This window comes from Microcaecilia unicolor, chromosome 2, assembly GCF_901765095.1.
Source record: "Microcaecilia unicolor chromosome 2, aMicUni1.1, whole genome shotgun sequence".
NCBI lineage: Eukaryota > Metazoa > Chordata > Amphibia > Gymnophiona > Siphonopidae > Microcaecilia > Microcaecilia unicolor.
Genome location: NC_044032.1, coordinates 245,125,310 through 245,144,007, shown reverse-complemented (window position 1 = coordinate 245,144,007; position 18,698 = coordinate 245,125,310). Strand labels below are relative to the sequence as shown.

The following is an 18,698-nucleotide window of genomic DNA, read 5'->3' as shown; positions in this document are numbered from 1 at the left end:
ACTTTTCTCTCACCATAACTCTCCCATCCTTTAACGGGAAAGGGGATGGGATTTGATAAATCACCTTTCTGTGGTTACAGTCAAAGCGGTTTACATATTATATACAAATACTTATTTTGTACCTAGGGCAATGGAGGGTTAAGTGACTTGCTCAGAATCACAAGAAGCTGCAGTGGGAATTTAACCCAGTTACCCTGGTTCTCAGGCCACTGCACTAACCATTAGGCTACTTTCCCACCATTTCCCATATCACTCCTTCCTTAGTCTCCCATTCCCTTTCATCTGCTCTCCTTTACTACATTTCTGTCTCAATACCATCCTCCTCTCGCTTATCTCCTTGCCACATCCCCCCGGCCTTTCCCACATGGTTCCACCATTTCCAGTATTCTCCCTCCCTCCACTTTTATAGCCTATCATCTCCTCCTCTCACCAACCCCACCCCACTCTACCCCATCCTCGCCTCATGGCCTGACACATTGTCCCTTTCCCTCCACTCCCAAGCATCTTACTGTCCAATCTCTCTTCCTTTCTGCCCCCCCCCCACCCATGGCCCTACATCATTCTTTCATTCCTGCTGTTCTTCCTTCCCTCCCCCCATAATCCAGGATCTCTTCCCTCCCTCCCTCCTTTCCTTCTTTTCACCTCCAGGTCCAGCATTTCTCCTTTTTTCCTTCCTGATTGCCCTCACATCCAGCCTCTCTGTCTCCCTTCCTTCCCTCCATCCCATTGTCCACCATCTTTCTTCCCTTCCCTTCTATTCTCAGGTCCATCATTTTTTTTCTTCCAGTCCCTTTCCCATCCCTGGTCCAGCATTTCCACCCCCTCAACTTTTCTTCCCAGTCTACCTTAAAACATTCCAACATCTTTTTTCCATCTCCCCTTCCCAGTCTAACATCTCCCTCCCCTCCCCTCCCCTTTCCAGTCTGTCTTAAAGCACATTTCTCTTCACATAGTTGACGTACAGCAGCAGTTCTGATATGCTGCCTGTATCCTCCCCAGAGTTTTCCGACTGCCGCGTTCCACCCTGTCTGATGCAATTTCTTGTTTCCATCTGGGTGAGATGCGGCAGAAGGAAAGCTCTGGGGAGGCTGCGGGCAGTGTAGCAGAACCGCTGCTGCACCGGCAACCCTGTTTAAAGGTTTAAAGGCATTAAGTAGACTGGGAAGGTGAGGTAAATGTTGGGCCAGGTTGGGGAGATGGAAAAAAGATGCTAGTCAACAGGGACTCCCTTGGAGCTCTGGGGCTCAGGGCAGCTGCCCTGTTTGCCACTACCCCTAATGCCAGCCTCATGTTGGTGAGCAGTGCTTTGTAAACTGCTGTTTCTTCTTCTAGCAGAATGATGCAGGGCTCATTTGTGGGCATTTTAAAATGTATTTATATTATGATGGTGAACCCAACACACTTTGGTATAGGCAGCGAGAACTGGAGCATCCAAACATGCATGGATCCAGACATGCCAAGTCTCTCTTGAACTGAGAGGGAGACTCCTGCAGAACACAGGAGACTTGGGATTGGCTACTCCACTTTTTTTTTTCTCTCCCTGCATGTGACCATGAGCAACTTCAAATCTTACCGCCCATACTTCCTGCTGCAAAATTAACGGGAGGTCTGGGGGTTCTTTGGGTCACAGTGCTGGCAGAGGGAGTGGAGATGTGGCATGAGCTTAGATGGAAGACGGGCTAAAAATCTGCTTGAAAACTGGCTCCCCTAGACATTGAAGATTTCACCGGAAGGTAAAGTGGGAGATGGACTACAGCTTCCGGACACTGATTCTGGACCTGTGTGCATGTTAATTGTCAGAAATAGATTCTCCAACATAGAAGTCTTCCTTAAATACGTAGGCCAGTAACCTGGACCCACTGCAGTCTTTCCCTGGTATACTGTTTTCTCCTGAATTACAGGATGAGTTGAGGTCTCCCCAGCAGAACTTGTGTGAGCCATAGACTGAACCCAAGGACATTTTCCTCAGATTTTTAATATCTTGCACTAAAAAGTGAATCTCCCCAAGGCATCTAGTAGCTCCCTGACAGCTTAATGGGCTTTCAAACACTACAGGAGAAAGAACTGATTTCTCTTGGGGTATCATGGAGAAAATTAATCTTTTATTTCTCTTTTGGAGAGAGAGAAAGCAAGAAGTATAATGGCACTATGTACTGTTGTGGTTCATTTCATCTTTGCTTAACTAAAGTAGTTTTAACAAATCCCTGAAATCGTAGTCCCTGAGCATTTCAGCACTTAATCTTTATTTTGTCTCCTCCCGTTTGTTGGCGTGGATTGCATTACTTGAATGAATTTAGCGGCACTCTGCATCTCTGCCATTTTCTTTCTGCATGAACTCTGTGTGGACACGTGCACATGGTATATTTGTCTGCTGACCCTGGCTTTTCTGCTGTGTTTCAGAAAACTGTCCAGATCAAAACTATTTTCTTACTCACTGGAACCCGGGGCATGATGCTGAGAAGAGAATTGTTATCAAGAAGGGGGATAAGTTTCTTCTGAAGTCAGATGCCACAGTGCACTCCATTATCGTACAAGATGGAGGTACGTTTGCTCTCCGTGACTTATTTTTCCCATTTTGTAGCATGTTGTCTTCAAGCAGTGGCATAGCTGGGGGGGGGGGGGGGGGGGGCTTGGGGACCTGCTGCCCCCTGAAATTGGATCCAGGGACCCTAGTTTGGCTGGCGGTGGTCCCCAACCCCCACCAGCTGAAGCCTTTCTCCAGTGCTGTTCTCTGCGCATTGCCTGCCCTGCTTCCTCTCACGTGGCGGGCAAGCTCAGTTTCACTAAAACAGAGTATGCACGTGACATGAGAGGAAGCAGGGCAGGCAGTATGCAGAGAAACAGCGCTGAAGAAAAGCTTCAGCTGGCGGGGGTTGGGGACCCCCTGCCAGCCAAGGTGTGTGGGGTTGCAGTGGGCTGGGGGTTGTGGCAGGGAGGCGGGCCAAACTGTGCCCCCTCCACACACTTTGGGCTTTGGACCCCCCCCCCCCCCCCAGACGTTAAGGTCTAGCTGCGCCCCTTTCTTCAAGTATTGAGCAGTTGTGGTAGTCCTGAAATGTGGTGATACGTTGGGGGAAAAGAGCCATGATGAGACCTGGGTCAGAGGAGGTAAGTTGCAATTCAGTTTTGGAGAAAAAAATAGCAGCTGTATTACATTGATCCTCTCTGGTGGTCTGTTGTTAGTTATGGAGAGTGTGGGTGTGTTGGGCAGTTTTTCTTTTTCTTTCTTTTAGGTTGCTCTGTGACCTGATGTCTTATTGGAATGTGCTTGGTACACCGTCATCTTAGCGGTTTTTAAATTCAGTAACAATCTGAAGAAAAAAAACGAGACAGATGGGATCATGGTGCATTAGAACACTGGCGCTGTGTAGGGTGGTTTTCCCATTGTTATTCAACCTGTACAGGACTAAGGAATTACTGGTTTTGTGTGTGGGGAAAAATAGTTATTGGGAGGGGGGGGGGGGAAGGTTGAAATGAAATGGGCCATAAAACCAGGGCTAATATTCATAGAACTTGGACCTTTAAAAGGTTCAGTGGTGGTGTGGAGATGACCTGTAATGTGAAATGTTCTCCAAAGGTCAGAACCTTCACTGTTGTCAGAGTTCGCTCTTAACACCTTACACCCTTGTAGGCATATTTTCAAAGCACTTTGGGAGGCTAAGTTCCATAGGTTTCTATGGAACTTTGGGAGGCTAAGTGCTTTGAAAATATGCCTGTTGGTCTTCACTCCCAGTCCTTCAGGGCTGCCAACAGGTCAAGTTTTCAAACTATCCCTAGTGAATATGTATGAGAGAGATTTGCATGCCTACTACCTCCATTGTATGCAAATCTTTTGTGCGTATCAGGGATGTCCTGAAAACCTAACCTGTTAGTGGACTTCAAGGACCGGGAGCTTTATATGGTTTTGGTTACGTGGTAAATTGCTGAGTATGAACTGTACCTACCTCTGAGCCAATACCATCCTCTGAAATACCCGGGGCACCATGGAGGCCAACTATCCCAAGTGCTAACTAGGCCTAGTCCAAGCCAAGATGTTAATTGGCGCCTAAGCTGAACAACATTTTAATCGATTCTTGTCATTGAGCTTGAGCATTACACTACCAAGATATATCTTTGACATACTCTCTCTTTCCTACAGGGCAGCTTGTTTTTGCAGATGATGCAAAGGGATCTAGAAATATTACTTTGAGAACTCGTTATATCCTGATAAAGGATGGTGGAGCGCTTCATATTGGAGCAGAAAAATGTCGCTACAAATCCAAAGCAACTATCACTTTATATGGCAGATCGGATAAAGGTGACAGTGTGCCAAAGTTTGGCAAAAAGTTCATTGGTGTGGCTGCTGGTGGAATACTGGAATTGCATGGAGCTCAGAAGGCCTCATGGACTTTGTTGACAAGGACGCTACATTCCTCAGGGCTTTCCTCTGGTTCTTACTCATTTCAAAAGAATTTTAGCAGGGGACTAAATGTGAGAGTGATTGACCAAGACACCGCACATGTATTGGAAGCAGAAAGGTTTGATACCCATGAATATGCAGATGAAAGCAGGAGATTACAGGAGTTTTTAAAAGCTCAGGATCCTGGTCGCATTGTTGCTATTGCAGTGGGAGACTCGGCTGCCAAGAGTCTGTTGGATGAAACCAGGCGGACTATTCAGAATCTTCTAGGCAGTAGACTTGTCAAAGGATTAAGTTACAGGTAACTCACCCCAGCCAAAAAGAAGTATCTCTCCCTTTTCAAATAACAAAATATGAGCATGTAAGAAACTAATGTGGACTGATTCCAAGCACTAAAAAATGCTCTGGTGAAGGTGCATTCTCAGTTCATTCACTAAATTATTATTATGATGCTTTTTGACAGAATGTAACATGAGACTATTAACAACAAACATCTTGGCAGGTTTTTATTCCGAAGGAGGCTCTCGGTTGAAGTTACCCAAAGTTAACTCTTGACAAATATCATTGGAAGTCAACAGTCTAAATTTAATCATAAGCAGGATCATCTTACGGCTTCTCAAAATAAATGTAATGATCCTCTTTAAATAACGAGGCAACTGTGATATATGTAAAATGAAAAAGTGAACTTGTGATATTTTTTTATTTAAAAGGGAAATAATGTGCTATAGCTCTGTTTCCGACGTAGCCTTAGATAAGTTCCTCAAACATAGTCAAATGTCTGTTAGTTGCCTCTGTCTTCATTCCCCTAAACTCTGTTGGTTGGTCCACAGTTCTACCATTTTTTATTTCTACCATTTTTTTTATTCCTGCCAGTCTAACTTATTTCACAGATTTCTACATGGGGCTGGAGGTGTTTGAGTTAAAATGTAGCACTATAACTGATGTCTATGTTCACTGTTAGTTATGGATGGTGGGCTCAGGGCTCACTTAACCTTTGGAGGTTTGGGCCTTCATGAGGTAAATAAGAGCAGAATATCAGGCTGTTTATAAAATGGGGTGTTTCAGTGTTCTTCATGGAGTTTTGAAGCACTTGAAATTTATTTGGAATGAACCCTTTAAAAGGTATTGAGAGCATACAGGAGGCAAATACTTTCTTTACTCGCTATTATCAGGCTCTCCTCCAGTCCTGCCCCTAAGGGTTTGTCAAACTAGATACACTGCTATATGCCTTCTCAAGGCCTTTATCCTAATTATACTGTGGTCAGTATTCAGTCAGCGGCAGTCAGTGTTTTTTTTTTTTTTTTTTTTAAAGCTGACCGGCTAATTTAACCACAGATATTCAGTGCCGGGCCATCTGGGGCTGACCAGCCAAGAGTTTGCAACCTGGCTTTTTGTGGGTCCTGGCTGATATTCAGCTGGGACCTTCATAAGACACTTATGTGGGTCAGCTGGTACCTGCATACATGGATCAATTCAGATTTTCCCTCCTCCACCTACCTTGAGACCCTGACAGTATTATACAAATTCCCCCTCTCCCATGTGTAAGTTAGCCTCCCCAGGCCTACCTTAAGGTCCCCGGTAGCAGTGGTGTGCTGGAGCCGGCTTGCAAGAGCCGGTTGTTAAATTTTCTTCCTGCTTGTGAGCCGGTTGTTGAAAACAGCGAGCCGGCTCTGGCTCTCCTCCCTCCCTCCCTCACCGACCGCTTGTTCTTCGAATTCTTCGGGGCAGGCAGTCTTGCCTGCCCGCTTCCAGCACTGACTGTCTCCCGCTGCCGGTTCGCACTTTAAAAATGGCTGCCGAGACTTCCAGAGGCGGCCTCGCAAGACTTCTGCTGAAGTCTCGGTGGCCATTTTGAAGCACGAATCGGCAGCGCGGGCAGTCAGCGCTGGAAGCGGGTAGGCAATACTGCCTGTCCCGAAGAATTTGAAGAAAGAGCGGTCGGTGAGGGACTGGATCGGGAGGGGGGGATTGAGGAGAATTCGCCAAACAACTCGGGAGGGGGTGGCAGGGGGGAAAGGAGTCGCTGCTGGGCATGGGTGGATGGAGGGGGTCGCTGGACATGGGTGCATGCAGGGCAGGGGAGAGGAGGGTCACTGCTGGACATGGGTGGGTAGAGGACAGGGGAAAGGAGGGTCACTGCTGGACATGGGTGCATTCAGGGCAGGAGAGAGGAGGGTCACTGCTGGACATGGGTGCATGCAGGGCAGGGGACAGAGAAGAAATGCTGGACATGGATGGAGGGAAGAGAAGAGTGAGGAAGGAGATGAGGGAAAAGGAAGAGAGGAGAAAAACTGCACATGGATGAAGAAAATAGGCAGAAGCTGAGGACTAGAAATGAAGCAGAGAGGAGGAAAGGAAAGAAATAAATGGAAAGGAAGCCCTGGAAACGGAGTTAAGAGGACAGATAGCAGCAGAATCGGATACTGGGCCAGCATGATCAGAAAAACAGTCACCAGACAACAAAGGTAGAAAAAAAATCATTTTATTTTCATTATAGTATTTGGAATATGTTCACTTTGAGAATCAGGTGCTCAACATTAAAAGTTTATATTAATTTATGGCATTTTATCGCACATTAAACATGAATTAGATTGGAACCTGGGATCATTTAATTTTTTTTCCTGGAGGAATGCATTGCCCCCCCCCCCCCCCCCAGGCTCTCTCCTCGGCCATAGCCAGCTCTGCAATTTGGGGGGGGGGTACAGAGGGGGACGTGGTGGGGGCGGGGGCGCAGAGGGGGACCAGGGAGAGAGCCTGTTAAACATTTACCAGCACATCACTGCCCGGTAGTCAAGCAGGTCTTTGGGGCAGGAACGAGCTCCACTCGCTGTTGCCCTTAGTGACTTCCGCTTTAAAATGACAGCTGTGACTCTAGAGGTTAGCCGTTCATAAAGGATGCTTTTGTTGATCAATAAACATTGTTTTGTTTTGTTTGTTTTTTTTTCCGTACTGGTGTTCCACTGTTTTCACCGTGCTCCTACTTCTCAACTGGTCTGGTCATTCTTGCCTCTCATTTTGCTCAGCTCTTTATAAAATACAGTAATGGTAGAAGAGAAGATTTGCATTCAGTTGCGTGTTATGGGCTGCAGCATGTGATAGCTGCTACCTTCCCAAACCTCACAGATGATAATGTTTACCATACATAGCGTTTTTGCACATATGTGAGTAATGGTGTTTTCCTCATTGGTTCCTATGGAGCTGGGGTGAATAAGTGCATGCAATCAAGACAGTGTAGGAATGAAGAGTGGGTGTGGGTTTTGGATTTCTTTTCCTTAGATTACATTGACATCACAGCCTGAACCTGCACCTTTTTCTAGGGGAACTGACATCGCCAGAGCCATTTTGGATTTCTAGGAATGGATAGTCAGTTTCACATATATAGGGAAATGAGGAGACTGATGCATGGCATGGAACAGGGCCGGCCCAGAATGCTTCATTATAGTCTTATTATTGCCCATTTGCTACTGTTCAGCCTCTGATCCAGCTTTTAAACAGTGAGGACTTTTATATATGCCAGTCTTACTGAGTAGCTATTCTCCAGGACCTCCTGTGCAGCCTCAAATTAGGGGAAACAAGTTGTATTTTGTCACTTCCCTGTTCTCCGAGGCACCCAAGTTAAGGGTGTAATCATAAGCTTAAGAAAGTTTGGCAATGCGAGAATGCCAGAATGTACATAAAAAAAGAAGGCACTATGAGTTGTCTTTTTGGCTTTTTGTCATTTTTTTTTCCATTACCCAGTCATTACCAAGATACATGCTGTTCTCATAAACCTACCCAAATTCTACCCTGCTCTTCTCAAACTGCTATGAATCCTACACAATCTCTCACTTTTTTATTCAAATTGTAACCATGTTCGACAACAAATGGCAATGAAAGCCACACTGAACCTACCAATGGGCGGGAAAATGCGGGATACAAATGTAATTAATAAATTACGCCTATGTTTACTAAGCGGCGCTTTGGGCACATTTAGCGTTTTTAATGTGTGCAAATGGTTTACGCGCATTAAACACTAATGCACCCATAGAAATGTATACGCGTTTAGTGTTCAACTCACCTTGAATTTACAGGCACGTTAAAAACGCTAACGCACCTTAGTAAACATACCCCCCTAAGCAGGGGTGTAGCCAGACTTCAGCGGGAGGGGGGTCCAGAGCTCGAGGTGAGGGGGCACATTTTAACCCCCCCCCCCCGGCACCGCCGACCCCCCCTGCCATTTTACCCCCCCTGCGTTTTTTGACCTCCCCGCCGCCACCACCACCCTTGACCCCCCCCCCCCCCCAGTGCCAACCCTCCCCCACCGTCGGGTACCTTTGCTGACGGGGGTGCCCAACCCCCGCCAGCCGAAGTCCTCTTCTCTGGCTCTGCCACGTTGCTGATCTGCAAGGGCAGGCTTCTGTTTCTGCGAGTCTGACGTCCTGCATGTACATCTGTTTGTACGTGCAGGACGTCAGACTCACAGAAACAGAAGCCTGCCCTTGCAGATCAGCAACTTGGCCGCGCCGGAGAAGAGGACTTCGGCTGGTGGGGGTCAACAAAGGTACCCAACGGCAGCAGGGGAGGGTTGGCAGTGGGGGTAGGGGGTCGAAGGAGTTGGCGGCGGGGGAGGGCAGGGCCAAATCTACGGGGGCCTATGCCCCCGTGGCCGCATGTAGCTACGCCCCTGCCCCTAAGTGAATAAATAAGAAGTGAAAAACTGACCTTGGAACTGCTACTTTAAAAGATCTTAAAGGACATAAAAATAGAATTAAAGCAAATCCCATTTTTTGCTTTGATGTGTGTGTCTGCAAATGGTAAATGGGGTCAGCCATATGCAGCGCCCATGCTTGTGGCACCTTTTTGATGTTCCGTTGTGCCGCTGGTGAGCACCGCATTGCTGTATCCCACTTAAAGTGTGCTGCAGTGAAGAAAGGAGCAGTGCTCTAATTCTTTAAGGAGAGCTTCAATATTTAGGTGCCAAGAATACAAGTGACATGGAAAATAGTTGTGCTTGAGGAACGCTGAAATTTGGTCATGCCTTGAGACGACTTTATAGTAAAACTTTGACCACAATTGGTGTGATTTATGAAAGTGGATAAGCACGGGGTTTTTTTTTTAATGTTAAGTTGTCACTCTTTCTTGTTTGGTTTTTTTTTTTTTTTGGGGGGGGGGGGGTGCGGTTGGTTACATTTAAATACTTATCCAGAAATTATATGCAAGTGGACTTTTAAAAATTGTTTTAAAAGGGTTTTTTTTTTTAAAATGCCTGTGATGAGATTACCCTGGTAAAGTCCTTTTCACCCTATAAGCTTGAGCAGTGGGTGGAGATGAGGGTACTGAGGCCTTTTCCCTTTCAGGATTTTTTGTACTCCACGAGTAGCATTTGAAGCTTGGGAGATGATGTTGAGGATTGTTTATTTATTATGACATTCATATTCTGCATTATCCCAAACAGAGTTCTGGTTCAATGTAGCTTACAGTCCAGTTATAAGCAGGTACTGAGGCAATGGAGGGTTAGGTGGCTTGCCCAGAGTCACAAGGAGCTGCAGTGGGAATCGAACCCAGGATGCTGGGATCAGAGTCTGCTGCACTAACCATTATCCCACTCCGCCACTCCATTATTGACCAGAAGGCTTGTGTGCACATATATGTATATGTAAATGCTAAAATTGTCTACAGTGGTGCCTAAATGCGCTGGCGTTGTACTTTTAAGACCGGTGAAGTATGGGTGGAGTCTGCAGGGGAGGGGGCACACAGTTAACAGCTGTAAATTACAGACTACTATAATTTTCTGTGCATTATTTATTTTTTATTTTTAAAATTCAGGTGCAAGCATTTACATAGACTCTGTGGCTGGCGTAAGTGGTCGTGCTTATAATATCTGTACATTTTTGCCCTGCTGCACTAGTATTCTGTAAGGAACATAGGTGCCACAGCACCTTCTTGGCACCTAAATATTAAATGCACTCCTTTTATAGACTTGCCTTATAGTGGGAATGATTTCTTGGATCTGGTTGACGTCATGATCCAGAGCAAGTCATGACTGTGTAAAATGTGTGCCAGGTGGTTGGTTTTATTGCTAAGTTCATGGTTTCCTGGTGTTGGAGAGAGAGAATAATATAACTTATTTGTCTTCATGTCAAAACCCGCAGCCTGCTCTGTTTACCAGGTGCTGCGCACCTGTAAGGTGTTTTTTTTTTTTCTTTCCCCCTAAAAATTTGTGCATTCAGCAGTAGTGGCGAGTAGAATAAGTAGCATTTTACTCATTCTGTATAGTTGGTGAACAGAAAAGAAGCACAACTGGGCCTTCAAGACTAAGACAACAGGAAGTCCTTTATTTAGATAAGACCCGGCACGGGCCGTGTTTCGGGGTACACAACGCCTACCTCAGGGGTCTGTTTAATATCAATGTGGGGAGCTCCGTAGGAGCAGATTTTTAGTTAAGTGTACAATTCCCCACCAAGGAAAATGCAGAGGCTCCTGTAGAACGCCGTCAGTCAAAATAAACCGCCAAAGCTAGTGATGAACATACGTCTCATGTGGTCACTGCTGCCCCCTCTGCGGTCCAGATAATTTCATGTTCCATCCTTCCTCTGCTCTCCCTTTACCCCATCACTAGGTGGATAGTATTCGGCCATTTTAGATAGATTTTCAGCCAGATACTGCCCATATAAGGGATAGCTGGTGAATGTGTAAACTCTGTTTGAATATTGGCCCGCATATTCATGTCTTTATAACTGAAAGCTATATGAAGATTTTCATCAGAGAGTCTTTGCAAAGCAGCCCTCCCTGGCCAAAGTCAAATAGTCTGTATGTATGGGTTATTAGCTCTTTTTCTCCGATGTGGATTGTACACAAAGCTAAATGGATAGTTCATATATTTTTGCTCACATTTGTTTACTGTTAACACACAGTTAAGAACTTATAAGGGTTTCTACGGTGTGTGGAGATTAAACCTAAGGTAACAGGTTGGAGCTTGTCTCCATTTACTTGTAGCATCAGGCCTACAAACACACTTTTTCCTTATAACAACCTGTTTATAATTTGCTTTTGTATGGTGTCTGCATGCAATTAAATGGCTTCATTTTATTGCAATTATGAAGGATTTTTTGCAGGTTACTAATTGTATCCCTGAATACCTTGCTCGCAGGTATTTTTCTGTAGTCTTATTAAAGATCACCTTGGGATTTTGTTAGATTCAAAAGAATAGCGCAAGGAACGCTTATTTTTCAGAGCGTGTGGTATCTTTTGAATTCTTAAACATCCACCCATCCACCCCGGCAAGGCTATGGGGTGAGAAATCAAATATGTGTGCTTGCTGGATTTTATTGCTGGGCTTCCCAAATCTGAGCTCAAACATGTTACACAATCAGATACAGTAGGGTAGATCCCTAGCAAAGTTCATATGTGTTGTACCTGACACAATAGAGGGTTAAGTGACTCGTTCAAGGTCACAAGACTTCAGTGGAATTTGAACCTTGGCTTCCCTGGTTCTCAGTCCACAGCTCTAACTAGTAGATCGCTCTTGCACTCTGTTTTGGGAATTCAGGTTTTGCCCTCTCTTTTCTTGCTTTTTCTGTTCACTTCATCTTGCTCTTTCATTTATGTATTTATTTTTGTACCCTGTATTATCCAAAACATGTTTGGTTCAAAGCGGCTTACATCGTAACATTATACAATATAACATCATAACAATAAGCAATAAAACCATAGAACAGGGTGAAGCTTAATACTTAGACTTGGGTTGGCATTGCAGCATTAGTTGACAGTGGAGAAGATATGGGCAATTTTGTGTCAAGAATGGCTAGTGGGACAAGTCAAAATAGAAATTTTAGGACTGTGGGTAGGGTCTGGTGAGCTCCTGTCCTGATGAGGGTGTTTGTAGCATGCAATAGATAATTTGTTTGGTGTGACATGGTATGGTTTACTGGAGAAGGAAGTACCCGGCTACACTTAAAGCTTTTCGGGATGACCGTTGGACAGCTTAGACCTCTCCAGATGATGCTACTGAATGGCTCAATGCACCAGAGCCAGTGTGATTTACTTTATTTTATTGGCCAAGACTGTGTGTTTCTGATTATAATTTTGGGTTTAACACAGGAGTCCCTCATATGCTCTTCAGAGGTTGTCAGCCCTGTAAACAGCTATTTAGATAAGTCTGTATCCATTCTCGTTCAAAATCTATTCAGTGGAAAAGACAGGATGAAGAGTTTATGCATTGGGCTTTTCATATCAATGTATTACGTTCGCGGGGTACAAATGTAACAAAAATAAAAAATTATAACCGGAGATCAGAGCAGAACATCAGATGAGCTGTTTTGAGACAGTGAGGGAGGTCTTTCCTGTTGTTCAGGTCAGTTTGTTAATGTTTCCCTCTTTCTTTCCATAGACAGTCCTGGGCTTTTGTTGGTGTTATCAGTGGTGGAAATTCCTCATCTAGCGAATCGGTCAGAGACTATGAAAATCACAGCACTGGCGGAAAGGCAATCGCTGAGAGAGATTTCTACACAGTGGATGGTGAAAAGTTTATTGTCAGAGCGTATAGCGAATGGAATAATGGTAAGAGAATAAGAAATGGCATTAACTTTGATAGCAAAATTGTATTAGACAGATAATATAAAAAATAATCAGCATTTGTTATAATGTACCAATGGATGTTAGTGTCCTGTAAAAAAAACCCCAAAAACTAACAACTTTAAATAAATGAAACCTCAACTTCCCCAGGAAACAGTAATCATCCTGAAGTTGGCCAACGGGAACCTGTGATAGTAGCCCATTTCAGGGTGATTATTGTTTAGTGTCTCCTGGGGCAGTTGAGATTTCATTTATTTAAAGTTGTTAGTACCCTGTAAAAAAAAAAAGAAAAAAACTAACATGCATTGGTACGTTATAGAAAATACAGACTTTTTGATATTTTAGGTTGAATTTTTGCTATCTTTTTGTGTTTTGTTATTAGATAATTGACATTTTGTGATTTCTAGGCCTCGACATTGCATGTGAAGTTGATTGTTGCCTTTGCCGTTCTGCATTTATGAGCTTCTTGTATCTAGTTGGCGGACCGTTTCCTGGCAAAGTTTGGAGCCCTGCGGCTGAAGTTAATGAAGGCTGTTGTGCATTTTTAATACTAGATTTGTGTGTAAAGAGAGCACGGTGGCAGTGCATTAAAATCACATCCCAGCATGTCACCTTAGTAGCACATGCAGGCCTGAGTCCAGCAGCCCTGTTCCCCATAGTGCTGCCGAAGACCCTGTGAGAAATGTGGTGTAAGAGGGCTTTTCAAAACAAATCTGGGAAACGTAGGCGAAAGATTACGCTCTTTTCCTGTCTCGATCCTGTACCTACTGCTGCCGCTCACCTCTTCATTTGCTTGGCTATGTGTGCATGTGCAGTAGGTGTAGTGATATGAAGCTCCACTGTCTTCAGATTTGATATATATATATATGTGTGTGTGTATCAAATCTTTTTGCAGTATTTTCAGATGTTAGTGCCCTTAACCTGGGCCTCCCATTTTTTTCACTATGACGCTGTACTGTTTTCCTGTTTGTGTGTGTGTGTGAGACTCCTATTTTGCCTGGATAAGTATCAGGCTGGTTATGTTGGTTAAGTGATCATCAGGTTTACATAAGTATTGTCATACTGGGACAGACCAAGGGTCCATCAAGCCCAGCATCCTGTTTCCAACAGTGGCCAATCCAGGTCACAAATACCTGGCAAGATCCCCACAAAAATACTAAACATTTTATACTGCTTATCCCAGAAATAGTGGATTTTCCCCAAGTCCAATTTAATAATGTTCTGTGAACTTTCCCTTTTAGGAAGCCATCCAAACCTTTTTAAAACTCTGCTAAGCTAACCGCCTTTACCACATTCTCTGGCAACGAATTCCAGAGTTTAATTACACGTTGAGTGAAGAAAAATTTTCTCCGATTCGTTTTAAATTTACTGCTTTGTAGCTTCATCGCATGCCCCCCAGTCCTAGTATTTTTGGAAAGCATAAACAGACACTTGTTGGTGGGTCAGGGCTGGGACCAGTTTATATTGGGAGGTTGCACACAGTAGCATAATCCAGGCCACAAAAGGGTTTACTTAAACATTGGAGTCTCAAGCAAACGAGATAACTGTTTATATCTCTTGCACTACTTCAGCCTGAGTTGAGTAACAAGTTAGACTCTTCACATACAGTCTATTTTTTTTCTTTCTTTCTAGGATTCTCTCCCTTGCTGGAGGCTTCAGATAGAAGTCCTTTTGCAGTTTTGCCATCTTTAGATTTCTCCTTCCCCAGAGGGGAACTTCTCTGTAGAACTTGATCCCTTAGACTTGGTAGAACCCAGAACTTTCTTCTGGTTCTCTCCTGCTACTCAAGGCTGGCTCTTAATTGCCTTTTATATCTCTCTCCTTAATCCTGGTGTGACACTGCTGCTCACTGCCTGCCTCTTCATGTGCAGTGGCTCTGTTAGCCAGAGGTCCTCTTCCCCTAAATGTGTGGTACAGTGGCTGGGGAAGCAGGAGCCAAAGACAAAAAAATCAGACTGGGCTGGGTTTTATACCAGCACAGTTTCCCTACAAGAGGTGTCTACCTCACTGGGCAGGAGAGCTCTCCACTTGCTTCAGAAACTGTGGGGGTATTTACAAGTTAAAATTCAATGATTTAGCAGAGCCATTATAGGTCTCTGCAGCTCTTGATATGGCAGAACACTAGAGGTGTCGACTCTGTCACCTTAGGTAAGTCACTTTTATTATCCATTGGCTTGGGATACCCTCTTAGACTGTAAACTCTTTGGTGCAGAATCCTACCTGAATCCTAATAGTTCCATAAAGTTCATGAACATCATTTGGAAAAGTGGACTAGAAATCCCAAAACATTTTCTATCATTTTCAGTTATTGCAAAGTGGAAATTGATTATAAAGCTGGAGATGTTTTCTTTTTATGGCTGATACCATGTGTTGGTGACTTGCCCAATGTCCATCTGCCACAATAAGCACTGGAACCATGTGTTTTATTGTAGGGTATGTGGAAGGGGGATTGTCACAAGAGTACTTAGCGGATGTGAGCTGGGAATCACAGTACAGCCTCATGTAAATCTTATTTTTGTCCAGATGGAAGTGGTATGTGCGGTTTTGCATTTTCTACTTTGCAGTAATCAATTCTTTTCCTTTCCTCTTTGTACATCTTTGTACTAGGTGTCCCGCATTCGGTTTTCCAGGTAGAGGCAATAGACGGCGTGGTGTTGGATGTACTGGATGATGTCAGCAGCTGGAACCCAGGAGACCAGATTGTGGTTGCTAGCACAGACTACTCCATGTTCCAAGCAGAAGAATTCACACTCCTTCCTTGCCCAGAGTGCAGCAAGTATCAGATCAAAGTGCGAGGTAGGATGCAGCTCGTCAGCCTGAGGGTGATGAGAACTGAAAGGGTGATGATTGTGCATAACCCAGTAGTGTGCTTCTGGCTTTGGCAGGGGCTGGCGATACCAGGCAGTGACCTCACATGAACCTTGACAAAAAAATGTATCAGGAGCCTTCACAAGCAGGACAAAAGTTTTATCCACACTACAGATATTCCATATAAAAAAACTTGTATCATGGACCCGACATAGGCCGTGGGTCGTCCACTGACAACTGAACTGAAATGTGACCAAACTTTAGTCCAAACAAAACCAAACGTACAATTATCCCACCAGCTCTGCACAGGATCATGGCTTCTTGTGCATTTCTGACAGAAGCCACGATCCTGTCCACGGTTGGCAGGATAATTGTACGTTTTGGTTTTGCTTAGACTAAAGTTTGGTCACATTCGGATTCAATTGTCAGAGGACGACCAAAAGTCAACAACCCCTGACGCAGGCGTTTTGCGCCAAAACACGGCCTGTGTCTGGTCCGTGATACAAGTTTTTTTTAGTACGGATTATCTGTAGTGTGAATAAAGATTTTGTCCCGCTTGTGAAGGCTCCTGGTACTTTTTCTTTTTATTTTTTTTTGGTCTGGATTTTGTTTTGTACTTTGGACCCTCCTTTTTTTGTTGTTGCCTCACATGAACCTTGCCAGCCTCACTGTTTTGAACATACCAGTGGGCAGGGGAACAGCTTTGGGTTAGATTCAGGATGCCTCTTAGCCAAACATGGTGGTAGAGGGAGAGCGGAAATGTCTTTGCAGCTTGGATTATACAAGTTTATAACTCTGTCAAGGTTGCAACTATTACAAGATACAGCAGCTAAGATTATATTGTACAGTTCTAAATATAATTGAGCAGCACCTTTCTTGCAGACATAACATTGTGTATCAGTAGAGGCACAGATAAAATTTAAATTTAATGTTTAACTTTTAAACTTTTATAAGGAAGTTGTCTGCATTGTGTGATCATGATGTTGAAGATGAGAAGTACTTTGGTTTCTAGTTGCTCAATCAATTTAAATTAGGGCTGCCCATTTAAGCGTGTTTTTAATGCTATTAACGTATTAAACTTTTAAATGGTGTTTTAAAAAAAAAATTAGGGGCACTTTTGCAAAGGTGCGTTAGGTGCTACGCATGTGCAGCGTGCGCCAAAACGAGACTATGCCCTCCTGGTGGCAATTTCAGATTTGGTGCATGCCCATAATGCCTGGATAATTTATTTATTTCCTTCCATGCATATTTTTTCCAGCGGGAGTCAGCACTTGGCGCGCACTGACTGGTCACCGCACGTGTAGCGTGTGAACCCTTACCGCTAAATCAATGGGTGGTATTAAGGGCTCAGGCCGGTTTTGGTTGCGCGCTGGTTTGTTTTACCGCATGCCCTCTTCCTGTCCCTTTAAAGAAAAAAAAAAAGTCCCTTTTTTAGATGTGGTAAAAACCGGCCCGGCTTGCGCCCAGTACACGCGCCTACACTCCCGCAGGCCACTTTTTACTGCGGTTTAGTAAAAGGACCCCTTAATGGTTTTCCACCCAGTCCTTGGGGCACACCCAGCTAGTCTGAGTTTTCAAAATATCTCCATTGAAATCAGTGGAAGGAAATTATTATTATGATTTGAGAATTAATAAAGAATTTTGATATGCTTTAAGAGTTACATTTACTAATTGGTGATAAATTATATGAAACTGGGAAAAAGGCTTTACTCAATTGTGGGGACTACATTGAATTCAATGGGGATATGCTGAAAACCCCAACTGGCTGGGTGTGCCCCGAGGACTGGGTTAAAAACCTTTACCTTAATGAGATTAATGGTGGGAGATGCGTTCTCATTCACCTATGTTTCTCCCTAACTGAACAGTGGCACTTCATCTGCTTTCACTTCCGGTGGCACACCGGAAGTAAAACCAGACTGAGAGACGTGCAGGGGCATCTCCTGCCATTAACTGCCCAGAGCTGTCAACACCTCAAAGCCTTCACCACCCCTGCCAACAACTGAGAGCCACCACTGCCACTGATGACACCTTTCTTGAGTTGCTAGAGCTGCCACTGACCTCCACAGAGCTTCTGCTAAGATTTTGTTCCCCTGGTGGAATTCGGCACAGGCACAAGCAGCTGTGCTGGTCACTTTCCCTCTCCCCTGCTAAAATTGCACCGCAAGAGGTGGAGGAAGTGAAGGACTGCACAGCCGACTGCTTCCTCCTCCTGTACCCACCTAGAGTTGACTGCTCACTATACAGAAGCCCCCACAGTTCACATGGGCAGTCGGCTCTAGGCGGGTACAGGAGGAGGAAGCAGCCGTTCACTTCCTCCTCCTCTTGTAGGGGAGAGGGAAAGAGAGTGAACAGCTTAGCTGCTGCCTTTGGCTGACAATGAGAAGGGACAGAACAAAGGGGACGGTGCTTAAAGCTTACCACGCTAGCAGCGTCTGATTTAAATTGGTTCTAGCCAGTCTGCCGATCACATTATTCATAGTCTGATGCCCAAAGGGATTCTGTGTGGTTTTTACCGTTCAGGGTAGCAGCATAATCCTATGCAAATGTATTACAAAGAGCTCATTAGTACTGAAATGAGCATTCCGAGTGTTACACATAAAGGAGCGCCTACCTTTAACGTTCAAAATTTTCCATTGGGTCTTGAGCTGTTGTTTGAGGGGAAACTTCTGAGAGGCACAGCCTGCTTGCATTTTTCAATAACAAAACTTGTCTGAGAACAGAACAGTTTAGAGGGCCACAGAAATAGCTGTGGGGGGGGGGGGGGGGGGAGGCTTTCAGCAAAGAGGACATTTTTTTCAATAGCAAACAGTGTCTGAGAGCAGAGAAGAACTTAGGGGTGGAGAAACGAGCAGACAGCCAATCGGCTGGGGAAAGCCCCCATGATGTCAGCTGGAGGGGCTTTCAGCAAGGCAGAGATTCCCATGTGAAATGGGAAGAT

General features: G+C 44.6%; 1 protein-coding gene across 2 annotated transcripts in view; it reads left to right on the top strand.

Annotated features, from left to right (window-relative positions):
• CEMIP2 (cell migration inducing hyaluronidase 2) overlaps positions 1-18,698 on the top strand; it is a 218,879-nt gene that overhangs the window by 68,969 nt on the left and 131,212 nt on the right. For both annotated transcript variants that reach the window (XM_030193858.1, XM_030193859.1), the window contains exons 3-6: positions 2,401-2,541; positions 4,139-4,700; positions 12,768-12,937; positions 15,560-15,748. In XM_030193858.1, the coding sequence (XP_030049718.1) occupies positions 2,401-2,541; positions 4,139-4,700; positions 12,768-12,937; positions 15,560-15,748 (1,062 nt within the window). The remainder of the gene's footprint in view (positions 1-2,400; positions 2,542-4,138; positions 4,701-12,767; positions 12,938-15,559; positions 15,749-18,698) is intronic.